This window comes from Megascapheus bottae, chromosome 3 (assembly GCF_031878675.1).
Source record: "Megascapheus bottae isolate mThoBot1 chromosome 3, mThoBot2.hap1, whole genome shotgun sequence".
Lineage (NCBI taxonomy): Eukaryota > Metazoa > Chordata > Mammalia > Rodentia > Geomyidae > Megascapheus > Megascapheus bottae.
Genome location: NC_143511.1, coordinates 85,219,127 through 85,246,200, shown reverse-complemented (window position 1 = coordinate 85,246,200; position 27,074 = coordinate 85,219,127). Strand labels below are relative to the sequence as shown.

The 27,074-nt window shown below is 53.2% G+C and overlaps 2 protein-coding genes and 1 long non-coding RNA gene across 5 annotated transcripts; 2 read left to right on the top strand and 1 right to left on the bottom strand.

Moving 5' to 3' along the window:
* Positions 1-3,686: 3,686 nt before the first annotated feature.
* Positions 3,687-21,984, top strand: Ciz1 (CDKN1A interacting zinc finger protein 1). 3 transcript variants are annotated; one of them, XM_090330728.1, is made up of 17 exons: positions 3,687-3,769; positions 4,219-4,402; positions 4,620-4,735; positions 7,205-7,276; positions 9,352-9,581; positions 11,246-11,324; positions 11,435-11,543; positions 11,861-12,333; positions 13,062-13,183; positions 13,832-14,029; positions 14,999-15,123; positions 18,491-18,578; positions 18,926-19,039; positions 19,474-19,611; positions 20,830-20,899; positions 21,020-21,141; positions 21,657-21,984. In XM_090330728.1, the coding sequence occupies exons 2-17, from the start codon at positions 4,224-4,226 to the stop codon at positions 21,885-21,887; spliced, it is 2,466 nt and encodes an 821-aa protein (XP_090186854.1). In that variant the 5' UTR covers positions 3,687-3,769; positions 4,219-4,223; the 3' UTR covers positions 21,888-21,984. The 3 variants fall into 3 exon arrangements, with proteins under 3 accessions (XP_090186854.1, XP_090186855.1, XP_090186853.1); XM_090330729.1 differs by having other exon boundaries at positions 11,231-11,324; positions 19,474-19,587; XM_090330727.1 differs by having other exon boundaries at positions 11,231-11,324.
* Positions 15,764-17,151, top strand: LOC150066007 (uncharacterized). The gene is made up of 2 exons (XR_016534820.1): positions 15,764-16,472; positions 17,046-17,151. It is a non-coding gene; the product is annotated as an uncharacterized LOC150066007 (long non-coding RNA).
* A 995-nt stretch (positions 21,985-22,979) lies between the features above and the next one.
* On the bottom strand, positions 22,980-27,071 carry Bbln (bublin coiled coil protein). The gene is made up of 2 exons (XM_090330726.1): positions 26,848-27,071; positions 22,980-23,404 (listed from the first exon to the last, which is right to left on the bottom strand). The coding sequence occupies exons 1-2, from the start codon at positions 26,924-26,926 to the stop codon at positions 23,232-23,234; spliced, it is 252 nt and encodes an 83-aa protein (XP_090186852.1). The 5' UTR covers positions 26,927-27,071; the 3' UTR covers positions 22,980-23,231.
* Between the last annotated feature and the right edge of the window lie 3 nt (positions 27,072-27,074).

Genomic DNA, 27,074 nt, shown 5'->3' with positions numbered 1-27,074 from the left:
ATGACATAGAAGATGTCAGTTTACCACCCCCTCCCGCCTCAGTTTCTCCACCTGTAAAAGGGGGATAGCAATCAAGACTAACGCTTAGGATTGTATGAGGACTTGATGATGTTATAATAATCCAGGTAAAACAACAGAACAGTGAATAATTACGAGTTGTAATTAGTGAGATTATAACCAGCACCACCACTGCCAGACCCAGAGAATTCTTTGGCTTTGTGCAGGTAGCAGAGGACATGGCTGGCTACGGTGAAGAGGCTGTGGGGGGGCCTGATAGCCAGCAGAGACCATTAAACTAAGGCCCTAGGTGAGGCCCTTGGGGTGGGTCACCTCAGCAGGTCAGGAGGTCAGCATGGCTGTGCCCATCCAGCTTATCCCCACCCCGTCCTGTCTCTCTCATCCCCACTTATTTATAGAAAGAGGCACAGGTGGGCAACAGGCACTGGGGAGGCCACGTGATAAACATATGCTCTTATATTTTTCTCTGCCTGTTGCCTGATTTGGAGCTGTTGCTGGGTACAGCCTGTTCCCGGGAATTCTGAACTGGGATTTCTGGCTGTGGAGTCCACCTTGCTGTCTGAATTACTCCTGTGCTGGGTACCCAGCTGGGCCCCTTCTCTATAGAGGGATAGACACAGATGTCAAGGAAGGAAGAATGAGGAACAGTAAGTTGAGAGAGTTGCAGTTGCATCCTGGAGTCATTCATTCATTAGTTCAGTCATTCATTTAGTTGATCTTCACAAGAAACCCGTGATGTACAGACCTGAGCTGAATCCTAAGGTGGGGGGGTAACTCAGAAGCTGCTTTTTGTCACGAAGGGGTACATGACAGCCAGACTCCAGTGGCTCATGCTTGTATTTCTCCTAGTTAGTCAGAAAGCTTAGATCTAAGGATCTTGAGGAGCTCAGTTCAAAGCCAGCCCAAGTAGAAAAGCCCATGAAATTCTTATTTCCAATTAACTGGCAAAAAGCTGGAAGTGGACATGTGGCTCAAGTGGTAGAGCATTAGCCTTGGGTGGAAATGCTAAACATAGAGACCAGGCCTGCAGCTATTTGAATGGAAAAGTCAAACTAGAGTGTGAGGTCTTGAGTTCAAGCCCCATTGCTGGGCACATACAAAAGTTTTTCCAGAAGTCTAATCACCAGTGTGTGGCACCATCCTGAGAAGAGACAGGCAGAGTCTGGAACAGAAATGAACAGGTGCATATATACATGCATGTGACCATAGTAATGTGTTTAATGATAATGAGGCCTCTAATGCCAGAGCTAAAAAAAGAGGGTTCAAAGTAGTTCTGAAGCCTAAGACTTCACTAAAGATGCTTAGAGACAGGGGTCTTTCTTTCCCCTTAAACATAGTCTTTGGGCATCTTTGTAAGAGGTTGACTAAGGACACTCAGCCCAAACCAGTGATACCTGGAATGTATCTTATCTAGGGGTTTATTTAGCTATTCCCCTAAAATTGCTTATTTCCTTTTTCTTTTTGCCAGCTCTGGGTCTTGAATTCAGGGCCTGAGCACTGTTCTTGGACTTTCTCAAGTCTAGAGCTCTATCACTTGAGCCACAGCACCACTTCTGGCTTTTTTCTATGTATGTGGTACTGAGGAATCAAACTGGGTCTTCGTGCATGCTAGGCAAGCACTCTACCACTAGGCCAAACTCCTGGCCTAAAGTTGCTTATTTTCTAAGCAGTTATTATCAATAAACAACCTGTTGGCTTTTGTCTCATTTCTTTTTCTTGTTTTTCCCCCTAGTCTGTCTGTCTGTCTTTCTTTCTTTCTTTCTTTCTTTCTTTCTCCTCCTCTTCTTTTCTTTTTGCTAGTCCTGGGGCTGAACTTAGGGCCTGGACACTCCTGTACTTCTTTTGCTCAAGGCTAGCACTCTACCACTTGAGCCACAACTCCTCTTCTAATTTTTTTTTCTGTTTATGTGGTACAGAGGAATCGAACCCAGGGCTTCATGCATGCTGGGCAAGCCCTGGACCAGGAAGCCACGTTCCCAGCCCTAACTCTCAATTCTATCCATTGTTGTAGGCTGGTTCCTATCAGAGGTCAGAATGGGCTCTGGAGCCTTGTTAGATCTGTACAGTGCTTTTCAGAAAAACGAAGTGGCCCAGAAAGCTCTGAAGCCTTCATCAGCACCTGCCTTATTTTTAGTGTTTTCACTTTGGCAATTTTTACTAAGCTGGCCAGGAGGCAGCGCCAGTGCTAGGCGATTACATAACATCATCCTCACACCCCACTGGGAGGAGGGCACCCCTTTTTAGAGAGGAGGAAACGGCCGGCAGGGCTGTCCTGTCTTTCAGGGGGGCAGAGGAGCCCCGATTCAGCGCTGGGCTTCTCCGGTGCAGGCTGCCCATCCGGTGTCCCTGCGTTTCCGCCTGGCTGGCGGGTGGCCTGGGCGGTCCTTCCCCACTTCCAGCGCCCGCACCTCCCTTCTTCTCACCCGTGCACATGCCTTCTGGTCTGCAGATCTGACGTCGTCACGCGGGCTTCACACCCTTTCCTAGAGCCCCAAGGATGAAGCCCCCGTCCTCTTCCATCGCGCGGGCGCCCGGGCCCCCACGGCGCGCTGGGGCCACGGCAGCCACGGGCGCGCCCCGAGTCCCAGCCCCGGCACGGCCCGCGCGAGGGCAGCAGACCCGCCGACCACCGCCGCCCCAGGCCCGGACGGCGCGGGTCGCTGACCGCGGGACCTGCGGGCGCGGCTCGGTGGCCCTGGGTGCGCGCGGGGCCGCGGTCCCTGGCGCCCTCGAGCGTCCGGCGCGCGCAATCCGTGCGCAGCGCGGGGCGGAGGTTGGGCTCGGAAAAGAACTGCGGCTCAGTAACCTAGAATTGGGGGTGGGGGGCCAGGATGGGGGACAGGGTGGTCTTTAGGGGGCCCTTGGTGGAAGGACGGATTTCAGGGCGGGATGGGGCACAGGACCGCGCGCGCGCCTGTGTGTGTGTGGACGCCAGTACCGGGCTCGAACGCAGGGACTTTTCCCTGAGCCCTTTCCGCTCAAGGCTGGCACTCCAGCTCCAGCTCCAGCTCCAGCTCCAGCTTTTGGTGGTTAACTGGAGCTAAGATTTTTCGCGTGGACTGTGCGTTGGCCGGCTTCGCACCGCGGTCCTCACATCGCAGCCCGCTGAGTAGCTGGGATGACAAGGTGCGGGCCCCAGGTGCCCCCCGACTCAGGTCTCCTGATCGCCTCCCGGGACGAGCCTCAGAAATCAAATAATAATAACACCGTCTAAGCAATAGTCAATTAAGAGCCCACCGTTTCCAACCCGGTTCCCCTCACCCCACCACCCCCGTTCCCGCAGGGTCGTGGGACCCCGGCCGCCCTCGCCGGCTCGGCCGTCGAACGACCCCGGGCTGCCGCGTGCCCCGCCCGCCCTGTCCCGGCCCCGCGCACACTGGAGCGCTGGGCAGCGGCTCTCCAGGACGACCCCCGCCATGTCCCCGCCGGGACCACAGCCTCCTGGTGGCGGCGGATGGCGGCGATGCCCGGGCCCGCCCCTTCCCGGGGTGGAGGCCAGCAGGCGGGGAGCCGGAGCTCCGCGGCGCCCGCGCCCCCTCCGCCGCCGCGTCCGCCCGCGCCGAGCGGGAGCCGCCCACGTGGCCGGTCCGGCGCGCGGCCGCCGCACCGCGACCTCCCGTCCTCCAGAGGGCGCTGCCCCGCGCGGCCGCCGGCGCGCCTTCCGCGAGTGTCCAGGCCGCGGCCGGACACCGGCCGAGCCCCGGGAGCTCCGGCGCCTGCACGCTGGAGCCCCTCGGTCTGCACGCAGCCGGTGCGCTGTCCGCCGTCCCCGTGGGGGCCACACGGTCGCTTAAGGGGACGGAGCGGGGGCAGGCCGCGGGGTGGCCAGCCTTCACCGCGGCTGCAGGCTTTGTGTGGCTGGTGGGCGCACGGGCGGCCGTGTGTGCCGAGGAAGGGGAAGGATGGGGGGCCGGGGGTGTCCCGCACCCTCCAGGAAGAGCTGGGGCCCGGAACGCGAAACGGGGTGGGCGGGGGGCAGAGCTGGGGAGCTGGGAGTGGGGGTGAAGGCCGGATCTCGGCCGGATTTCGGGGGAGCGGTGGGGGGAGTGGTCAGAAGAGTGGCTGGATCTCGCCCCGGGCAGCGTTGTCCGGCACAGGAAAGGTCCGGGGCACACGTGGCGTCTGCGCTTGTCAGGGCTGGGAGTGTAGGATTTATGGCTGGGAGTGGGGTGCTGGACTGACCCAGGCGTCTTCCTTCAGCCACCATGTTCAATCAGCAGCAGCAGCAGTTCCAGCAGCAGCAGCAGCAGCTCCAGCAGCAGCAGCTCCAGCAGCAGCAGCTCCAGCAGCAGCAACTTCAGCAGCAGCAGCAACAGTTGCTGCAGCTCCAGCAACTGCTTCAACAGTCCCAAACCCAGGCCCCATTGTCCATGGCTGTTAACCGGTGAGTTCTCTGCCTAGGGGTGGAGGAAGGACCTCCAGCCCCACACTTACCTGGGTTACAGCCTTCCTTCCTCCCAGAGACATCCTCATTTGAGTCCACATAGGGAGGAATCTTCCATTTGCCAACGAAGGGATGGGAGCATAGAAATGAGGGATCTCAAGAAGAAGGAAAGTGTGGCTTTGACAATGACCCTGTGCTACCTTCTCCTCACACACAGGGGTCTCCTGCAGCAGCAACCCCAGCAGCAGCCTCTGAATCTCCAGGGTGCCTCCACAGCCTCCCTCTTCAATAGCCCCATACTGCAGAGAGCTCTCTTGCTGCAGCAGTTACAAGGTATGGATGGCCCCCCAAGCTCTGCCAGCTCCCACAGCCCCAGGCCATGGCATCCAGCCATGGCGTCCACGGTGGCCTTGGGAGCATGCCAGTTGACAGGAGGCTCAGAGTTGTGCCCTTAGCTGTGGCTGTAGGCAAGGCTCTGCACACCCCACTCACAAGCAGTTAATTGCCATTTGACACAGGCACAAGCTTCTCTGAGAAGGGGTCATTTGCCCTAGGTCACACAGCATCAGTGCTAGCCTACCTAGACAAAGTTGAGGCCTCTTCAGCAGCATTACTGGCCTGTGCCTCAGTTTCCCCATGTGAAGAGCAGTCTCAGCTCTTCCTTTTCAAGAAGGCTGTTTCTGCCTCTTCTAGGAATACCAAGGGGAGGCATAACTCCCTACCCACCTGGATATCATCTTACAAATGAGAAAACTGAGGCCTAGAGAGGGAACATGTCCCCATGGTCCCACAGCAGGTTAGGAGCTGGCTGAGGAAGCGGTCATCACCCTGCAGTCCTGCAGAGCACATTTGTATGGTCAGTCCTGAGAGCTGATTTATAAGTGATATATGGATGGATAGAGAGATGTGGCCAGTGGCTTATGCCTATAATCTTGGCTACTCAGGAGACTGAGATCTGAGGGTCATGACTTGAAGCCACCTGGGGCAGGAAAGTCTGTGAGACTCTTATCTCCAATGGCCTTTCATGGACTTCCCTGCCCAGCCTGGCCTCAAACCAGATCTCAGCCAGTAGCTAAGTAGTCAGGATTACAGGTGTGATCTACCAGCATGTGGCCCTCTTTTCCATTTTAAAAGTCACCTTCTGGCCAAGTGCTAGTGGTTCACACCTGTAATCCTAGCTACTAAGGAGGCTGAGATCTGAGGATCATGGTGAAGCTAGCCCAAGCAGAAAAGTCTCTGTGAGACTCATCTCCAATTAACCACTCAAAAAAAAAAAAAAAGTGGCAGCTGGGGCATGGTGGCTGTAATCCTAGCTTCTCAGAGGCTAACATCTGAGGATCAAGGTTCAAAGCCAACCAGGCACAAAAGGACCTGAGACTCTTACCTCCATCTAACCTCCAGAAAACGGAAAGTGGGGCTTGGCTCAAGAGTAGGGCGGTAGCCTTGAGCTGAAGAGCTCAGGGATAGCGCCTAGGCCAAGCTCAAGCCCCATGACCCACGAAAAAAAAAAAGTAGAATTGGCATCAGAATGATGATCTGATGATCCTTATCAGTATGAATGTAAAAATGATTGTGTATGTAATTACTCAATGTCAATAAAGAAAAAAACAACAAATGTACAAGTGGCACTGTGGCTCAACGTGGTTAAGTGCTAGCCTTGAGCAAAAGAACTCAGAGACAACGCTCAGGCCATGAGTTGAAGCCCCACGACCGACCCAAAAAAAAAGGCACATTCTTTTTTTTTTTTTTTTTTGCCAGTCCTGGGCTTGAGCTCAGGGTCTGAGCACTGTCCTTGGACTTTCTCAAGGCTAGAGCTCTACCACTTGAGCCTCAGCACCACTTCTAGCTTTTTTCTGTGTATGTGGTACCAAGGAATCGAACCCGGGTCTTCATGCATGCTAGGCAAGCACTCTACCACTAGGCCAAACTCCTGGCCCTCTTTTTTTTTTTTTTTTTGGTCGGTCGTGGAACTTGAACTCTGGGCCTGGGCATTGTTCCTGAGCTGTTCAGTTCAAGGCTAGCACTCTACCATGAGCCACAGCGCCATTTCTGGTTTTCTTATGGTTAATTGGAGATCAGAGTCTCACAGACTTTTTGTACCCAGGCTGGCATTGAACTTCATGCCTCAGATCTCAGCCTCCTGAGTAGCGAGGATTATGGGTATGGGGCACCAGTGCCCAGCAAGGCACATTCTTTCTTCACAATGAAAATAATATTTGTTAAAATAAAAAGGTGGGGGTGAGGTTGGGGAGAGCTCAGTGGAAGAGCAATTGCCTGGGGAATGCAGGGCTTGACGAATTTGGTCCTCAGCTCTTGAAAAAAGATGGAGCGATAGGAAGATAACGTTTTGCTACATACCTAGGTAGTGTAAAGTTTCCCCGTGCCAGTTGTAGGGCTTGAGCTCAGGGCTTTGTACTCCCCTTGGCCTTTTGCTCAGGGCTTTTTACTGGTCCATTGGTGATAAGAGTCTCATAGATTTTTCTGTCCAGGCGGACTTCAAACCTTGATCTTCTAATATCAGTCTCCTAAGTAACTAAGGTTATAGGTTTGAGCCATTGTTGCCTACTGATTCTTTTCCTTTTGCTGGAGCTCGGCCGCAGCGGGGGCTGTGTTTGATTTGCTGAAACGTTCTCAGTTGTTTGTTTGTTTTTTTTTCCTTTTTATTACTTGAAATAACATTTGTATGAAAGTATTTTCGACTGTTTTCTTAGCATAGATGGTCCAAGTACGATGACTGAGTCAGAGGGAACATAAGGCGGTTTTATGGCCTTTGATAAGTATTGCCAAATTACTTTCCTAAAGGACTGGACCAGCTTGCAATGCCACCAGCCACGTATGACAGTGCCGGTCTCACCATGCCCACAGCAACACTGGGTATTATATGCTTTTTAATATATATATATAAATGTATATGTGCATATAATTTAAATTGGTTTGCAAAAAAAAAGAGCTGTGTCATTCATCTCTCAATTTGCATTTCCTGAAGTGCTGAATGTTTTCATTTATGTTTCATTTGTCGCTGTTAATCCTGTGTATTTATTTAAATTTTTTCTGTGACTTGTCCATGTCCTTCATCTATTTTCCTCTGGGATATTTCTTCCATCTTTATCGTACTGCTTTTTTGGTCGGTTCTTTGCACGTGGAGTGTGGATTTGTTGGAGGCTAATGCTAATGGAACTGAGAATCAGGCACATGAATGTGTCTCAGTGAATCTTCTTGAAACATTATAAGGCAAGATTATTTTTATCCCCGTTAGTTTTTCTTTTTACAGTACTGAGATTTTGATTCAGGGCCTGGAGTTTGCTGCACAGGCAGTCACACTCGTATCCTACCTCCAGCTCTTTTTGCCTTACTTTCTTGCGTGAGCCAGCTTCAAACCATGATCCTCAGATCTCAACCTCCTGAGTAGCTAGGATTACAGGCATGAGTACCCTGGCATGCTTTAGTTTTTATTTATTTATTATTTTTAGACAGAGTCTCAGGCTTTTTTCTTGGAGCTAGCATTGGACTAAAACCTCTGCCTCCTATTTAGCTGGGTGTTTTCTACCACACCCCGCTTGTTGTCCACACTTCAGTGAGGCTGAGAAGGAGGAACTGACTTGGTTATGGAATATGTAGAGTCTGAACTCAAACCTAGTTCTCATAGCACAAACGTCACATACCTCCTTTTTTTTTTTTTTTTGTGGGTCATGGGGCTTGAGCTAGGCCTGGGCACTGTCCCTGAGCGCTTCAGCTCAAGGCTACCATCCTACCCTTGAGCCAATCCCCACTTCCCATTTTCTAGAGGTTGATTAGAGATAAGAGTCTCAGGTCCTTTTGTGCCCTGGCTGGCCTTGAACCTTGGTCCTCAGATCTCAGCCTCCTGAGTAGCTAGGATTACAGGCGTGAGCCCCTGCACTCAGTAAATGTCCCGTCCCTCTAACCCTCTGCTTCCTTCCTGCTCAGCACTGGGGCAAGCATTCCAACTGGCTTTGAGTCCTCAAATACTTTCCAGGCTGTGAGCTTCCCCTGAGGTGCAGAGCTGAGTCAGAGGAAGCACAATAGAAAGTAGATAAAGAAAGATACTGCTGGCCCTAGGACAGAGAAGCCTGTGGTGACACAGAAGGTCTGGAAAACCTCCTGAAGGAGAGACCCTTAAAATGTGTAGAAGTTAATAGAGCTGAATAGCTTTCACAGAGGCAACAGCAAAGGCCCAGAATCAGGATGTCTGAAGGATTACACAGGGCTGTCTATGTACCTGGAGTGGAAGGGAGCGTATGTGGAGGGAATGGCCGGTAAGGAGGCTGGGAAGGCAGGCAGAGCCAGACCTTGTACTGGAGTCACGTGCTGCATCTTGAGTCCCAGGGAGAGCTGAGGTCAGAATGTGGTTTTGAAAAGATTTCCACTTGTGGCCATCTGCTGAGGCTAAAATTCTGCAAGGGAACACATGTCTCTGAGGGAGCAGGGAAAGGAGAGAGGAAGCCAGATTGGGAGGAAACAGGAGAGATGGTACTGGTAGGGTTTGGTGGTGGCTTAGGGTAAGGAGGAGGAGTCAGGAAGTCCTCAGGGGTGGACCGGGAGCAGGCTGTTGCTCTGTTTTCTATCTCCATTTTGTGAGTGATAGAGGAGTGACATGACCCTGATGCCTCAAGGGCCAAGTGGCTGAGGGAGTGTTCTTAGCCTGTCCCTGGCACATGAGCCCTGTGCTAGGGCCCTGGCATGCCTAAAGGGGGTAGCCTAAAGCATCTCTGAGGGTGAGAGGGTAGCTGCAGGGGGAGTGGGGGTGAGGGGAGCTCTAAGAGAGACAGGCAGTTCCTACCCCCAGTTAGAGTGGAAATGCTACCTGAAAGTCTCCTCCCCTGCCAGCCTTTCTTCCCCCTGTGATGTTCCCATGATGCTTTGGGGAACTATCCCCCAGCCTCTAGCTCTACCACCCAACCATGGTGTGACTCCACTTCTCTTACCTACAGGCAACTTCCAAGGCTACGGCATGGCAACCCCAAATCTGGCAGCCCCTAACCTTACAGCACCCCAGCTGGCTCCCTCAAACCTGAAGCAGTTCTTTCCCCAGGCCACTCATAGGTCCCTGCTGGGCCCTCCTCCTGTGGGGGTTCCCATGAACCCTTGCCAGCCCAGCCAATCTGGGTGGAACCGCCAGAAACGGGCTCGGAACTTCTCTTCCTTCCCCCCAAATCGCAAGGTGAGTGATGGCTGGTGTGGACAGGTGAAGGTGAGAATGAGAGATGCTGTCTGGGTATCTCTCCATCTTCTCCTGCTACAGCTCACTCTGGATCTCTGGGCAGCTCACTCCTCTCCCCCTGCCTCAGTGACAGCATCTGTTATCTGGGGGTGGAGGGCAGATTTCTCTAGCACTTCCCAACTTGTGTGCCCTGATGTAATTTCTCCCATGCCCTTAACTACCAGGGTTTTGCTGTTGTTGTGTGTTGTTTTTGGTTTTGTATTGGTACTAGGGCCTTGGCACTGTTTCTTGTGTTTTTTTTGCTCAAGACTGGAGCTCTACTACTTTTTTAGGCACAGCTCCACTTCTGGCTTTTTGGTGATTAATTAGAAATAAAGATGCAGATAGTAGCCGAGCATGGTAGCTCATGCCTGTAAGCCTAGCTACTCAGGACGCTGAGATCTGAGGATCAAGGTTCAAAGATGTGGGGCTGTGTTTCCAGGGGTAGGGCGGTAGCCTTGAGCTGAAGAGTTCTGGGACAGCCCCAGACCCAGAATTCAAGCCCCACCACTGACAAGCCAAAAAATTATATATATAATTAAAAAAATGTATAACTGTGCACATGGCTCATGACTATAATCCTAGTTACTCAGGAGACTGAGATCTGAGGATCAAGGTTCAAAGCCAGTTAGGGCACAAAAGGACCTGTGACTCTTATCTCTAAATAATCTCTAGAAAAACAGAAAGTGGGGTAGCCTTGAGCTGAAGAGCTCAGGGACAGCACCCAGGCCCAGGGGTAGGGTGGTAGCCTTGAGAAGAAGAGCTCAGGAACAGTGCCCAGGCCGAGTTCAAGCTCCATGACTCCCCCCACCCCAAAAAAAAAAAAAGCTGTAGATAGGCACTGGTGGCTCACATTTGTCATCCTAGCCACTCAGAAGGCTGAGAGCTGAGAATCATAGTTTAAAGTCAGTCCAGGCAGGAAAAGTCTATGAGGTGCCTCTCCAGTTTACACCCAAAGCAAACAAATATGGAGCTGTGGCTCAAATGGTAGAATGTTAACCTTGAACAAAATAAAAGCTTAGGGACAGTGCTCAGGCCCTGAGTTCAAGCCCCCAAACAGGGACTTTTTGACAGCTAATGAAATAAGAGTCTCATAGATTTTCTGCCCAGGCTGACTTTGAACCCTGCTCCTCAGAACTCAGCCTCCTGAATAGCCAGGAATGAGCCACTAAATAAATCTAGCTTCCAGCCTGGGGCCCACTGGATGCCTCCCAACATCCTGAGGTATTTTCAATCACTGGTCCTAGTTCTAGAGGACTCCTGGATCTGTATAGGACCCTTTGGCCCTTTGAGCCCCTGAAGACAATGGCTGCCGTTCTTGGGCAAGGGGATATTTGTGATGGTGGGAGGCATGTCAAAAATCAGTTTCTGGGCCGGGAGTGTAGCCTAATGGTAGAGTGCTCGCCTCACATGCACAAAGCCCTGGGTTTGATTCCTTAGTACCACATGCACAGAAAAAGCTGGAAATGCCACTGTGGCTTAAGTGGCAGAGCACTAGCCTTGAGCAACAAATGCCCAAAGACAGTGCTCAGGCCCTGCGTTCAAGCCCCAGAACTAGCAAAAAAATGGACAAAACAACAACAAAAAAATCAGTTTCTGATACGAAACAGGATTCTTCTTCCCAGACGGCACCTCTGGAAGATGGGGAAGACCCCCTCAACGGGTCTGAGGAAGACCCCGACCTTGGGATAGACACACTGGAAGGTGAGAGGAGGCTGCAGACCGTCAGGGGTGGGGCACAGAGCCTGTGCAGACGGGCGTCTCTGGGGTTTGGACCGCTCAGCATCTCTCCTCCTTCACTGCCTCCACTGTAGACCGGGACTCACCCCCTCACCCTGATGGCATCGCAAGTGAGAGGCACACCCTGGCAATCGAGCCTGCACCTCCTGATGACTCAGGTCCGCCAACCAAGAGGTTAAAGAGGTAACCACTTCCAGACAGACTGGGCCCTGTCACCCTCCATTAAGGCAGGGGTGGAATTAGAATGAAGAGTGGGCTTTGGCCTCTGGCCGGGAAGAAGGTGGTCTACCTGGGGGACTCCAGGCAGACCCAGGAGTCTGGGGCTCAGCCTCCCAGAGGTCTTCCTGGGTGCCCAGGGCAGGAAGATAACAGTACATGCAAGCTAGGCCAGCTCAAGGCTCAGAAAGCCAGAGTTTGCTCATATCCCCCCATTGCAGATGGCAGAGCTAGAATTGGACACTGAGTCTTGGCCTGTCTGATCCTCTTGGTATGTTTTGTAGCTCAGAGGAGAACACCCACAAGAGGCCTTCCCGGCAGCCACAGGCAAAGGTTCAGCCACAGGCCCGCACGACAGCACCAAAACAGACACAGATCCCAGAGTTGCTTCCTGAGCCGCCAGGAACCCAAGTCCCACCACGTATCCAGCCATGGGTTTTGCAGACCCAGGCCCAGCCACAGACTCAGCCTCCAGCAGACACCCAGGTGCAGCCAAAGCTGCAGAAGCAGGCACAAACACAGACCTCTCCAGAGCCGGAGCAGGTGCAGTCCCAGGTACAAGTACAGACTCAAGAACAGGCCAGGAAGCAGCCCCAGGAGCAGCCTTCAGAGCAGGTATCGGAACCACTCCAGCAGCAGACCCAGGGCGAGACTCATGACCAGCCTCAGGAGCCAGCGCCCACCCCAGAGCAGGCACCAGATCTGGCTCATGACACCACAGTGGACCCCGTAGCTGGCATCGCAGAAGCTAGGGAAGGTGAGTCTGGTCTCCAGAATTGTGTCTTTTGGGGGGGGGGATAATAATTATTGTTATTATTATTAAGCAATTGCAGGAAGAGGTTTTAGTTCCCTAAGTCAGGTTATGAATACAGCACATCTTGATTAATGTCATCATTCTGTCATTCTACCCTGCCATCATTCTACCCTATTTTCCCCTCTCCCACACAGTCTCTTTTTTTTTTTTTTTTAATTGTAATGTATAACCCTGCGCAGTGGCTCACACCTATAATCTTAGCTACTCAGGAGGCTGAGATCTGAGGATCAAGGTTCAAAGCTACCCAGGACACAAAAGGACCTGAGACTCTTATCTCCAATTAACCTCTAGAAAACGGGAAGTCTGGCTTGGCTCAAGAGTTGGGCAGTGCCCTTAAGCTGAAGAGCTCAGGGACAGCATCTAGGCCGAATGCAAGCCCCATGACCCACCCACCCCCCCAAAAAATTGTAATATATAGAGGAATTACAGTTATATTTGCCAGATAGTAGGTGCATGACTTCTCACACATTGATACCCCTTTTCATGTTTTCACGCAGCAGCTTCATGGGACCCTGGTCCCTCTTTCTCCCCCAGCACCATCCCTGGGCTAGGGCTGCCCTTAGGACCATCAGCGCCTGGCTGTGGGTAGAGAAGGTAGCTGCTGAGCCCTGTGCCCTCTGGGCCCTGAGTGGAAAATGCACTCTGGGAAAGGGGCACACTTGTCATTTCAGGCGCAGAAGAGGCCTCACCAGAGTCACTGTGTGCCCAGGTCAGCGAGGACGTGAGCCAGGAGGAGCGGCCCAGCGGCCTGGATGTGGGAGAATGCGAGAAAAGGGCAAGAGAGATGCTGGGGGTACGTAGAAGCGGGGATGGCCCCAGCGCTTAGCAGCTTGTGGTGGGAGGAGGTAGCTTTTCTCTTGTTCCAGGCCACCTGGAGGTCCCTTGTGTTTCCCCTCTTATAAAAGAGACAGCAATTCTGTGCCTGGCCGTGTGGCTACACCAGGCAGCCGTTCCTCTGCACAAAACCTCGGGCTGTCATGTCATCTCCATGTGCCTTTGAGCTAAAGACCAGGATGCTTTTGGTGATGAGTCCCTTCCAGCCTGCCCATCCCCCAACTGGGCATCCCTTCCCGCCTCCCCTACTCTCCCATCTCACACAGGAGAAGTAACTGTAGAGGAGAGAGCAGAACGGACCCTTCTGTCAGGGATCCAAGTCCTTTTAACTTATTTGGAGACAAATACCTCTTTTTATTTGGTTCTCAGTCTCCTGTTGTGTGAAAGGTGGCGTGGGTCACACTTTATGATTGGGCAGATCTGGGTTCAAATCCTGGCTACAGTACTTTCTAACTCTATGATCTGGACTCAGGGAATCACAGAGCAGCCCACAGCCTCAGTTTCCCTGTTAAGAAGGTTGACGGGACAGGGGAGGTAGGGGTTGAGTGCTAGCCCACCACACGTGCCTGTCCCGATGGTAGAAACTCTGCCCCTGCCCCTGCTGTAGATGTGGAGTGCTGGAAGCTCCTTGAAAGTCACCATCCTGCAGAGCAGCAACAGCCGAGCCTTCAGCACTGTGTCCCTCACCTCTGGACCCCGTCTTGGTGACTCGAGCTCTGCCACCCCTGCAGTGGCCGGCACACCCTCCAGGCAGGCCCTCCAGTTCTTCTGCTATATCTGCAAGGCCAGCTGCAACAGCCAGCAGGTACTCAGAGCCAGCTGGTGGGAGGGGAGGGCCTGACCTTCCACACTGCTCAGGGGCTGCGTAGGGCCGAGTCACTGGTGGATTCCATAACGACATGAAAGTCCTAAATCAGTCCTGGCCCAAGTGAGAACACCATTGGTTATGGTAGATGTGGCTGGGCACGGTGGCACTGTTTTTTAGTCCCAGCTTCTCAGGAGGCTGAGGATCACTTGGGCCCAGTGTTTGAGATCTGCCTTCTTTCTTTTAGTTTGGTTTTTTTTTTCTCTCTCTCTCTTAATTCTTCCAGGGCTTCCTGCATGCTAGGCAAGCACTCTACCACTAAGCCACATTCCCAGCCCTAGATCTGCCTTTTTTCTTGTGCGTACGCGCGCGTGTGTGTGTGTGTGTGTGTGTGTGTGTGTGTAGGCGGGGCAGAGTACTGGTGGCTCATGCCTGTAATCCTAGCTGATTAAAAGGATGAAATCTGGCGAGTGAGGTTCGAAGCCAGCACAGGCAGAAAAGTTTGTGAGACTCTCTAGTTAGGCAGTAAAAAGCCGGAAGTGGAGCTATGGCTTGAAGTAGTTGAGTACTAACCCTGAGTGGAAAAGGCTAAGTGACAGAATTCAAGCCCCAGGATCAACACTGTGTTCATGTGTGTGTGTGTGTGCGTGTGCATGTCCACGCATGTGCACTCATGCACGCACGCGTACACCAGTAGAGGCATAGAATTAACTGTCATTGTGACCTGTCACTCCACACCTCCCCTGAGCAGCGCTGCAGGGCCCTGAGTTAACCAGGGTGCTCCTTTGAGACCCTGACACAGTCCTTGGGAGGGGAAGAAGCTCCAGCTGGTGTGTAATTCCTCTCTGCCTCAGTTTACCATCCCTGCTGTGGCCTCGCAGAGAGGGCAGGGTGGCTGTGACAGCCAGGTGGGAGTCGTCCTCCCTGGCGCCCATGCCTCATGGCCACCCGGGCTCCCTCGGGCTGCAGGAGTTCCAGGACCACATGTCCGAGGTCCAGCACCTGCAGCGGCTTGAGGAGATGGAGCATGCCAGCCAGGCCTGCCTGCTGTCCCTGCTGCCCGTGCCCCGGGACGTCCTGGAGGGAGAGGCCAAGTGAGTGGGAACCACTGCGGGATGGGCCCTGGGTGGGCTCTGCCCCTTCACAGTGTTAACTGCCAGCTGTGAGCCTCCGGGTCCCCAGCCCTCAACTGGCCTGGCGAGAGGGCTGGCGGTGGTCTTCTAAAGTTGCCTGCTAGGTTGAGCAGCGTGGCCGTCCACGTGGAAGTGAAGCGGATTGTGGCACAGCCCCCACTGCACTGGCACCTGTGGCAATTCCACCCATAGGGCACCCTGGGGAGAGCTGGGCCATCTTCCTGCCTGGGTCCCCTTGGGAGGAGCTGGTGGGACGTAGAGGGCTGTCACAGCCCGTAGTAGGAGGTGTTGTGACAGTGGCACCTGGAGTCCCCAGGGGTCCTGGCTTTCTGGGCTGGTAGCATGTCCAGGGATCAGGGTAAGGCAGGGAAAGCTTAATGAAAGTCAGTATTCGAGGCCAGCTGTCCTCAGGTGTGTCCCCATTCTGATGGCAGGCATCGTACAGTAAAGTGTGAGTACTGCTCTCCCGCCACCTCCACAGGCCACCCAGAGCTCAAAGGAACCATGTTTCTGGCAAAAATTAAATTAAAAAATAAAGGGAAGTGGGGTTGTGGCTCAGGGGTAGGGCGGTGGCCTTGAGCTGAAAGTAATAAATAAATAAATGCACAAAAACAGTCTGGGGATGCCAGCCATGTGATCCTTTGCATTGCTTCAGTGTCCGCAACAGATAGATGAGGCGTTTCTCAGCTAAGACCTCTCGGATGAAATCAGCTGTTCTGAGCTAGTTGTACAAAAATGTGTACTTCAGTGTGAAGAACTCAAAGTGCTATTCCAGTTTTTATTAGGATTCAAGTACTCTGTCTCTATTGCCTTGATATTTTGCCTCTGGAAATAAAAACAGAATTGTGGGGTATGTGGCTCAAGTGGTAGAATGCCTGGATAGCAGACACGAAACTCTTGAATTCAAACCCCCTAGTATAGAAAAAAGAAAATCAAAACAAAACCCAAATCAAAAAAAAAAAATTATGGCTGTGGTAGCCTTGTAATCACAGCTACTGGAGAGGCAGAGGGGGAATCTTGAGGTCACGGTTAAGCTAGGCAGGTTCACTCTATAGGTATAGGAGGCTGAGATCAGGGGATCAAGGTTCAAAGCCAGCCTAGGCAGTAAAATTTGTGAGACTCTTATCTCCAGTTAAGCAGCAAAAAGCTGGAAATAGAAATGGGATTCTAGGCCAGGAGTTTGGCCTACTGGTTAAAGTGCTTGCCTAGCATGCACGAAGACCCGGGTTCGATTCCTCGGTACCACATACATAGAAAAACAGCTGGAAGTGGTGCTGAGGCTCAAGTGGTAGAGCTCTAGCCTTGAGAAAGTCCAAGGACAGTGCTCAGGCCCTGAGCCCAAGCCCAGGACTGGCAAAAAAAAAAAAAAAGAAAAGAAATGGGATTCTAGTGGAAGAGTACTAGTCTTGAGGGAAAAACTAAGGGTCAGGGCCTAAGCCCAAGTACTGGCACATGCTCTCGCTTTCGCTCGCTCTTGCTCGCGCTCTCTCTCTCTCTCTCTCTCTCTCTCTGTCTTTCCCTTCAGGAGCTGATGGCACATGCTTGTAATCCTAGCGATTCAGGAGGCTGAGATCTGATGATCCTGGTTCTCTGCTAGTTAGGGTCAACAATTAACCAGTGCAAAAAGCCTGAAATGGAGCTGTGGGTTCAAGTGGTAGAGTGCCAGCCATGAATGAAAAAAAAATTAAGGGATAGCACCCAGGTCTTAAGTTCAAGCCCCAGTAATGGCATTAAAAAGAAAAAAACGGCTGGGAGTTTGGCCTAGTGGTAGAGTGCTTGCCTAGCATGCACAAAGACCCAGGTTCGATTCCTCGGTACCACATACTTAGAAAAAGCCAGAAGTGGTGCTGAGGCTCAAGTGGTAGAGTTCTAGCCTTGAGAAGTCCAAGGACAGTGCTCAGGCCCTGAGCTCAAGCCCAGGACTGGCAAAAAAAAAAAAAAAAAAAAAAAAAAAAAAAAAAAAAAAAAAAAAAAAAAAACATAACAAAAGCTGGGTGCTGGTGGCTCATGCTTTTATTTTTTTTTGTGCCAGTCCTGGGCTTGAGCTCAGGGCCTGAGCACTGTCCTTGGACTTCTCAAGGCTAGAGCTCTACCACTTGAGCCTCAGCACCACTTCCGGCTTTTTTCTATATGTGGTACCGAAGAATCGAACCCGGGTCTTCATGCATGCTAGGCAAGCACTTTAACCACTAGGCCAAACTCTCAGCCCTGGCTCATGCTTTTAATCCTAGCTACTCAAAAGGCTGTGATCTGAGGAATGTGTTCTGAAGCCAGACCAGGCAAGAAAGTCCATGAGACTCTGATCTCCAGTTACCAAAAGCCAAAAGTGGAGCTGTGGCTCAAGTGGTAGAGCACTAGTCTTGAGCAAAAAAGCTTGGGGACAGCTTGCAGACCCTGAGTTCAAGCCCAAGGCAAGCACCAAAGGGGAAAAAAAAGTGAGAATTAGAATCATGCTCCACACTATCTATGAATTTCTCCCCCCTCCCCCCTGGGAAAAAAAGTGAGAATTAGAATCATGCTCCACACTGTCTATGAATTTCTCCCCCCTCCCCCCTCTCCCTCCCTTTCCCCCCTCCCCCACTGGTTGTAAGCTCAAACTCAGGGCCTGGGTGCTATCCCTAAGGTTTTTGTGCTTAATGCTAGCATTCTGCCATTTTGAGCCACAGCTCCATCTCTGATCGCAGACATGAGCCACTAGCACCTGGCTTTTTTAAATTCTCTTTTTATCAGTCACGGGGCTTGAACTCAAGGCCTGGGTGTTGTCCCTGATCTTCTTTTGCTCAAGGCTAGTGCTCTTCTACTTGGAGCCTCAGCAGCAATTCCAGTTTCCTGGTGGTTAATTGGAGATAAGCGTCTCACAGGGTCTTTTCACCCTGATCCTTAGATCTCAGCCTCCTGAGTAGCTAGGATTACAGGTATGAGCCACCAGTACCTAGCTTCTTTTCTTTTACCACCACCCCCATCTTTCTCTCTCCCCCTCCCTCCCTTCCTTCCTTTCTTTTTGTTTGTAGCTCTGGTTTGAACTCAGGGCCTTGTGTGCTCACACTCAACCTTATTCCTTTAGCATATTATTTTTCAGGTAAAGTCACACTCCACCCTAGCTAGCTTGGCACCATGATACTCCTACATATGCTTTCTGCATTGCTGGGATTACAGGCATCCACCACCATCCAAGCCTTTTTCTGTTTTGGGAGTGGTCATAGAAGGCAGGGCCTCACCCATGGTAAGCATGGGCTCTTATCCTGAGCCATGCACAGGGCACTGAATTGTGTGGCTCTGTCTACCAGTGCATAGTGTCCCTGTGCTCATTTTTGTTGTCCTCATTCAGAGAGCCACCACCAAAGCGCTGGTGCAACACTTGCCAGGTGTACTACACGGGGAACCTGATCCAGCACCGCAGGACTCAGGACCACAAGGTAGGAGGGGCTGGTGGGCGTGGAGGCCCCTGCAGTCCCATCGCTGGTAGAGCCCAGGAAGGGGTGGGGAGAAAAGATGTCTTGTCCAGCTGTGACGGTTACTCAGCGTGGCTTTGGTGAGTCAGTCACGTTCCTCTTGGGGTTGTCAGGGACCGCTTCTGTCTAATGTGGGCAGGGCACAAGCTCACCGGGCACTCGGCTTGGGGCTTACAGCAGGGCTCAGCCTTGGGTAGCTGCCTTGGCTCAGCCAACCACACAGGGAAGAGACTCGTTTGCACACAGCATGCAAGGTCAGAGTGAAATGGACCCTGCCCGCCACGCATGCCCCCGCCCTCCTTCTCCCCCAGATTGCCAAACAATCCCTGAGGCCCTTCTGCACTGTGTGCAACCGCTACTTCAAGACCCCCCGGAAGTTTGTGGAACATGTGAAGTCACAGGAACACAAGGACAAGGCTGAGGAGGTAACCCCAGTGCCCCTCAGAGAACATGGACCCAGTGGGCATAAAGCCTTCCCCAAGGCGGTACAGTAGCTTGAGATTTATCCCAGCTTAACCCAGACTATAGAAACTACTGGGCCCGTGTGCACATGTGCGTGTGCATGTATGTGCACCTGTGTGTGCTGGTCCTGGGGCCTGAACTTAGGGCCTGGATGCTGTCCCTTAGCTTCTTTGCTCCAGGGTGGCATTGTCCCACTTGAGCCACAGCTCCACTTTGGGCTTTCGGTGGTTCATTCAGGATAACAGTCTCCTGGACTTTCCTGCCGGGCTGCCTTCACATCTCAGCCCCGAGTAGCTAGGATGATGGGTGTGAGCCACTGGTATCCAGCAACTGCTGGGACTCCTGAGGGCTGGTGACATTTGACGCCCCAGCTTCCCTCGCCCACTCCTCTGAGCAGCTGAAGACCCTGGAGAAGGAGCGAGCCAGCCCGGATGAGGAGCACTTCATCACGGTGGACGCCGTGGGCTGCTTCGAGGGCGATGAGGAGGAGATGGATGAAGAAGAGATTGAGGTCGAGGAAGAATTCTTGAAGCAGGTGGTTGGAGAGGGCAGCGGGAGGCAGGCTGGAGACCAGGAGAGCCTTTAGTGTTCCATTGCCCCCCCCCCCCGCAACCTGGGACCCACATCCTGGATTGTCTTATGGTTTCTGCATGCCACAACGTATTAGTGGGCACCATGTTCTGAAACCATGGGAATGTGTGTGGGATAATTGAGTGGCAGGTGAGGTGTGCAGGGCCTTCAAACTTGGCTGAGAGGATGGCCTGTGAGGAGGAGGAGGAGCAGGAGAAAGGCACTTGGGCTGAGGGAACTGCGTCAGAAAGGCACCACGTCAGTGTGAAGTGATGCAGTGATGGCACCTAGCCCTTCTTTTCTTGCATGGGTACCAAGGTATGAACTCAGGACCTCAAACTGTCCTGACTTCCTTGCTCATGGTTGGTACTCTACCACTTGAGTCACACCTGCAGTCTGGCTTTTTGCTGATTACAGGTGTGATGCACCAGCACTGTCTTGTCTGAGCTCTGCCTGCATATAAGGCAGGTACCATGCGTAATCCTGGCAGGGAGCTTACTCCAGGCCCCAGTGCAGACAGCTATACCGCAGGTGCCTGGCCTCCCTGCAGTTTAGCGCATTAAACTGGCTGTTGTGGGCCACTCCCTGTGCAGACCCAGGGACACATGAGGACCAAGGCCTAGCCCCAGCTGTCCCAGTCGCTACTGTCCACCATGGTCCTAGGCTTGGCAAAGGGGTGGTGTCCTTGGAAGGGAGGTGCTACCAGGCAGGTAGGACTGACAAGGCCTGAGTGAAATGGATCGACTCTTCTGGAAATAGTGTAGAACCAGCAAGTGAGGCCCAGGGTCCTTGCGCTGAGGTCACGCCATGTCGGTGTGGGCTCTGGGAGCTTGCCCCAGGACCCCGAGAAGAGTGTGAGCTCTGGCTTGAGTCTGGCAGGGTTTGTTGCCTGGCTTTCCATAGTCCAGCTGAGCAGCTCTGTGTATGTGCATCCTTGAGTTGTCGTCTTGAGATAGGACACTAGTGGCAGGGATTACTACACTTCCCGTGGGGCAGGAGGACTGCTTGATTGAGAAGAGCCCAGAAGGGCTCTGGCAGGCAGGATCAGCATGTGCCAGAGCTCAGAAAATGCCACCCCAACTACCCAGAAACCAAGGTGTGTGCCAGACCAGAGTGGGCTCCAAGCCCACCTGCCTGTGTGAAGGGCTGGGGCCCCTCTGAGGCCCACACTGTGTGTCTCCAGGTGAGCTCCCAAGATTTGTCTGTAGAGGAGTGGAAGGACTCAGAGACCTGCGACGGTGACACTGCATATGGTAAGCTTCAGCCCTGTGGATCTCAGCTGAACACTGTGTCTAACCCTCCTCCTCTCCTGCCAAGAGGAGGGCCAAATGGACCCCTGGCCAGCGAGCCCAAGCCCTCTTGTCTGGCCCTAGGTGTGGACTTGCTGGTGCCAGTCACAGGCTATGTCTGTCGCATCTGCCACAAGTTCTATCACAGCACCTCAGGGGTACAGCAGTCCCACTGCCAGACCTTGGCCCACTTGAAGAACCTGCAGGTGAGCTGGGAAGCCCATCTGTCCTGCCCTGTCCAGCAGCCCAGCCTCTAGCCTCCGGGTCCCCTCAGGCCCCACACTGACACAGGTGGCAGGGTCCAAGCTGGGATGGAGGACGGGGCTTTGCTATTGACCTGGGAGGTGCTGAGAGTCAGGCTGTTAGCTCTAGAGCCCTGGCCCAGAGAGGCTGAGAGACCTCCTGGGGTCACACAGCACATTGACCCTGTTTTGAGATGGTCAGAGGTGGCTGGTCAGAGCTTTTTTTTGGTGAGCCATGGGACTTAAACTCGGCCTGGGCGCTGTCCCTGAGCTCTTCAGCTGAAGGCTACTGCTGGAGCCACAGCCCCGCTTCCCGTTTTCTAGTGATTAATTGGAGATAAGAGTCACATTTTTTTAATGCTCTTGATCCTCAGATCTCAGCCTCCTGAGTAGCTAGGATTACAGGCGTGAGCCACCATGGCTGGCTTGGCCAGAGCTCTGAGGAGACTCTAGCCTTACTGTTGTACCTCTATGTCTAGAAACACAAAGCAGCCAAGAACCCCAGCCCCACAACCCACCGGCCCGTGAGCCGCCGGTGTGCCATCAACGCCCGGAATGCCTTAACTGCGCTGTTCACCTCCAGCAGCAGCAGTGGACGCCTGCCCATGCAGTCCAGCTCCCAGAACGTGGCCAAGGCCCCCGGCAAGGTGAAACCTCGACTCCCCAAACCCCAGTGCCTACCTCGGCGCTCAACCCGCCTCAAAACCTGACGGTGGCCCTAGAGCACCAGAGCGGCCGGTGTCTGTGTGCACTTGTTCTCGTGCTTGATTTCACTCAAAAACCAATAAAAGGTCTGTGCTGTCCCCACCCACAAGTTCTGTCTGGGGGAAGTGGGGCCAGGTAGATCACCATGCAGCTCTTAGCCAGTGCCCAGCCTCCGGGAGTTCAAACCCAGGGGGCAGTTCACCTCTCTGAGCCTCAGTTTCCCTTCTGATGATGTATCAGGGCTAGGAAATGACAGGCTCAGAGATGGTGGAATTCTTCCCAAATGACAAATGAAGAAACTAAGGCCTCCCAAGGTCAAGTGACTTGCTAAAAGTCACATAGCTGCCCGATGGCCAGGATTTGACCCTAGTGTGAGCTCTGGACCCCTGTGCTGGCTGCTGTCCACATGAGCCTCTCAGAAGTTAAAGTGCAAGTTAGAGCTATGGTCAGATATGGGGTACCTGCAGCACAAGTTCTGGCACCTCCTAGGGGGTACCCAAGTTCAGCCAGTAGCAGATGGAGCCCTGTGGCCCTTTAGATTACTACAGCTCCTCATGTAGACACCCTAGACCCTCAGACAGTGAGCCTGGGTCTATTTTTTTTTTTTTTTTTGCCAGTCCTGGGCTTGAGCTCAGGGCCTGAGCACTGCCCTTGGATTTTTCTCAAGGCTAGAACTCTACCACTTGAGCCTCAGCACCACTTCTGGCTTTTTCCAAGTATGTGGCACCAAGGAATTGAACCCGGATCTTCGTGCATGCTAGGCAAGCACTCTACCACTAGGCCAAACTCCTGGCCCCGGAGACTGGGCCTATTATGGGCCAGTGGGGGAGATTTCCAAGGGCAGGAGGGCAGCGCCAAGGTGCAGAGTGTACATGATGTTCAGCACCCAGCTGGTCCCAGCTCAAGTCACAAAGCATGGCACTTGAAGCAGCTGTTCCGGGAACATGTCGGTAGGGGTGGACCTCGGCTGTATTGTCTGCATCTAGGATCAAAGGTTGTCATGAACTCAGCCCCCACCGCCTGCTCACATGCCATGATGTGTGATCAAGGACGCCCCGTTCTCCTGGGGTCCTTGTCCCCCCACACAGAAGAGAGGCTTTGTGGTGTAGAGAATTGGTTTAATGTGGATTTCCAATCCTCAGGGAAAGAGGGTGGTCCAGGCAGGAAAGGAATGGGTTGTACGTTCACCCCTGGCCCCAAGAGACCAGCTAGGAAGTGGGGGCTGGCCCAGGCAGGCAGGGGACCCAAAGGCCAGCCCTTGAGAAGGTGTCTAAGCCAGATAGTAAGGGCCCAGGCTACAATGTGGCCTGAGGAGGCAGGATCGGAGCCTGGTTGGAGGCTCCAGGAGCCTAGGGGCTGGCATCGCCAGGGGCCTCCCCGAGCTGCTGCTGGAATTCCAGGCGTGTCTGCCGGTTGGACTCCAACAGCTCCTGGAGTCGGGCATGGAGGTGGTCATTCTTCTCCTCCAGGTGGTCCAGACAGGAGTTGATCTGGTCCAACATGGAGTTGATGGCCGCATACTCTGGGAGGAGGGGGAAAGACAGACCCAAGGTCCTGTGTCTCCTCTAGGCTCACAGACACCACTTGTACCCCACTGCCCCTCAGCCTGCCTCTTTCCAAGAGGGCTTTGGAGAAAGTCTCTACTCCTTCTTAAACCTGTGTCACCATCTGGAAAATGGGTAGAAACCACAAGAAAGGCTTGGAAGAAACACCTCAATGCTCCAGCTTCTAGAGTTAAGGTGCTTGTAGCCTAAGAGAAAAAGTTAAGCCCCCTTGTCCCTTCCTTCCTTCCTTCCTTCCTCTCCCTCTAGAGGTGGATTAGGCCTCTTCCAGCCAGGCTCTCATCGCTAGCCCTTCCATGGCTACCTTTGCCATCAGGGTAAACCATCAGCAGATTCCCAGATCCCCTCCAGGCCCCTAGTTCCCTTCATCTCGTCTCCTCTGCCAATCCTTTCCCTTCCCTCACAGCTACCTCTCCCAGCTCAAGCCCGCCATGCTGTTGTCTCTGCCTGGGAGGTGGTTGGTGGGCCCTCCTGTCTCCTTTCCCCCTTCTGTTTTGGCAGCCACCACAGGCTACCTATCACTGGTGCCCTACACCAAGCAAAATTCTCTTAGCCTCCACAGCGCTCTCTCCCCTAGAAACAACTACTGTGACGATCTGAGTGCTGGTCTATGGGTGTCCATCCCTATAAATCTATGTGAGAATTGACTGGTGTGTGCTGGCTGCTATCTCCCCAGTGTGCCCAATGACAAAGTAAGCATTTGCTGAAGAAATGAGTGAGTGAGCGAGTGAATGAATGAATGATGCTAACTTGCCAGTCTCTGTCTCCACTCAACTCGGTGCCACCCGGAGATGCCTCAACTACAGCCTATCAAGGACCGGCTCAAAATACCTCTTTGAAGAAGTCTTCTCTGGTCTTCTCTACTGCCACTCTTGACCTGCCTCTCTCAGCAACATGATGTTCCTTTGTACCCAAGGTCTGGGCCTGTGCCCACTGCGGGACCCGGTTCTGAGCCAGCCTGTGACTCAGATACACTTGGCTGCCAGCTTAGGATTGGAAGGGAAGTGGGTGGTGGTGGTGGTGGAAAGGTCTGGAGCTCAAGGAGTGTGTCTGGAATGTGGGATCAAGCGTAATTGCATTCAGGGGAAGGTCACCCACAAAGGTCACCACTCACAGAGGACAGTCCTGTGCAGTCTGCTGGTGGTCCACACCTCATACATAATACAGATAGGGAAACTGAGGTCTAAGAAGGAAACTACCCAGGAACCTACATCTGGTTCATGACAATCAGAATTCTCATTTAGGGACTAAGGACTTTTAAGTTTTAGCTCCAATTCTATCCTACCCCAGCAAATTGCTATAGCTCTTTTCTAGAAAAGGGGTGAAGAACGGAGGAGTCAGATATATCCAGAGCTTAGCAAAGTTGCCACAACAATTCTTCTTCCTCCTTCTTCTCCTCCTCTTTTTTTTTTTTGCCAGTCCTGGGGTTTGAACTCAGGGCCTGGGCACTGTCCCTGAGCTCTTCAGTTCAAAGCTACTGCCTACCCAGGAGCCAGGCCCCACTTCCCATTTTCTAGAGGTTAATTGGAGATAAGAGTCTCATATTCTTTAATGCCTGGGCTGGCTTTGAACCTTGATCCTCATATCTCAGCCTCCTGAGTGGCTAGGATTACAGGTATGAGCCACCATGCCTGGCATTTTTTTTTGCACTGCTTCCGGCCCTTAGCTTCTTTTGCTCAAGGCTAGAATTCTATCACTTGAGCCACAATATCATTTCCAGCCTTTTTTTGTTTATGTAGTGCTGAAGAATTGAGACCTAGGCAAGCACTCCACCACTAGCCACATTCCCAGCCCCCACAGTGCACAGTGATTTCTTCTCTTCTTCCTTTTTTTTTTTTTTGCCAGTCCTCAGGCTTGAACTCAGGGCCTGAACACTGTCCTTGGGCTTTCTCAAGGCTAAAGCTCTACCACTTGAGCCACAGCACCACTTCTGCCTTTCCCCCCCCCATGTATGTGGTACTGTGGAATTGAACTCAGGTCTTCGTGCATGCTAGGCAAGCACTCTACAACTAGACCAGACTCCCGGCACCACCCCCCACAGTGATTCTTTACAACCAATATTGCACATTCCATGTTAGGAGAAGGGACGGAGTTGCTAAATATCTCCATACCAACTAGGGTGAGGCCTTCAACCCTGTCAAGAGTACTTCACAGTTCCAAACCTTGCTTCTAGCTTCTATCTGGGCCACCTTCTTCTCCACTGTCCTGTGAATAGGCCAACATCATAAGTGCAATGTCACCCCCTGGGCACTTCCCTAGGCCCTCACTGTGGCCACTGCATTGTCTTCTGCAAGCTAACAAGCATACTGCTTGTCCTCATTGGGTGGCCTACCTTTTTTTTTTTTTTTTGCCAGTCCTGGGCTTGAGCTCAGGGCCTGAGCACTGTCCTTGGGCTTTCTCAAGGCTACAGTGCTACCACTGGAGCCTCAGCACCACTTCTGGCTTTTTTTTTTTCTATGTATGTGGTACTGAGGAATTGAACCTGGGTCTTCGTGCATGCTAGGCAAGCACTTTCCCACTAGGTCAAACTCCCGGCCTGCCTACCTTTAATTCAAAGTACACCCAGGGGACTAGAATTGTGGCTCAAATGGTAAGAACCTGTAGCCTAGAAAACACAAGGCATTGAGTTCAAACCTCAGTACCACCCCCCCACACACACATAAAGACCCTAAACGATGAAACTATCTTAGAATGGTGAGGGATGGGGAAGTGGGGTTTGGCTCAAGGGTAGGGAGGTAGCCTTGACCTGAAGAGCTCAGGGACCCCCGCCCAGGCCAAGGTCAGGCCCCACAAAAACAGAAACAAACAAGAATGGTGAGGGATGTGCAACTCTGAGTATACGGAAGCCTTGGAACTGTCCGATTTAAATGGTAATTTCTGCAGCATGTGAAACAGTAGCTCAATAAAAGGTTATAACAACAACAACAATCCTTACCCCCACGTTTACCAGGTCCTGCCCTCCAAGTTAATCTTTACCACACTGAAGAGAATACCCACGCTGTTCACGTCCTGGATGAGCCCTGGCCTGCAGGATCTGTCACTCACACGGCCCTGGGAAGCACAGGGCCCGGGGGGGGGGGGGGGGGGGCTGGGGTGCTGACTCAGCGCCCACCGGGTCACCCCCGCCCCGCCCCGCGAAGCCAACCCAGCCGAGCCGGGTTCCAAACCCCCAGGGTGCGGGCAAGGCGGGGGTGGGGGTGGGGGGGGACGGAAGTGGCCGCTGCAAATCCAAGCAGAGGAGCAACCCTGAGGGCTGCCTCGGTTTCCCCTTGTGCTGCGGGAGGCGGCCCCGGGAAACGTGTGGACTCTCCGCGGGCGGGAAGGAAGCGCTCACCCCGTCCCCGAGGATCCCCGGGAAAAGCCGCGGCCGCTTCGGGAGCGCCCTCCCCCCGCGCCCCGTCACCTGCTTCCCCGAAGCCATCCTCCTCGCCTTCCGCGGCCGCCTCCACCGGCATGCCCAGGTCCCCGTTGGGGCCCGACATTGCGGGCTCGGGCTCCGCAGGGGCCGCGCGCGACGACGGAAAGCGGCGACGGTGGCTCTGAGAGCCCGGCGCCGGGCGGAAGGTGGGAGCCGCGGAGCGATCGCGGGGCCGGAAGGGAGGAACGCAGCGGCGGGCGGCCGCCGGGTGT

Bases quoted from the DNA above. Each gene is read 5' to 3' on its own strand.
- Ciz1 (XM_090330727.1), top strand. From the start codon at position 4,224: ATGTTCAATCAGCAGCAGCAGCAGTTCCAGCAGCAGCAGCAGCAGCTC. The intron at 12,334-13,061 runs GTGAGTCTGGTC...TTGTCATTTCAG, and splicing joins CATCGCAGAAGCTAGGGAAG to GCGCAGAAGAGGCCTCACCA. The intron at 19,612-20,829 runs GTGGTTGGAGAG...GTGTGTCTCCAG, and splicing joins AGGAAGAATTCTTGAAGCAG to GTGAGCTCCCAAGATTTGTC.
- Bbln (XM_090330726.1), bottom strand. From the start codon at position 26,926: ATGTCGGGCCCCAACGGGGACCTGGGCATGCCGGTGGAGGCGGCCGCG. The intron at 23,405-26,847 runs GTGACGGGGCGC...CCCTCCTCCCAG, and splicing joins GGATGGCTTCGGGGAAGCAG to AGTATGCGGCCATCAACTCC.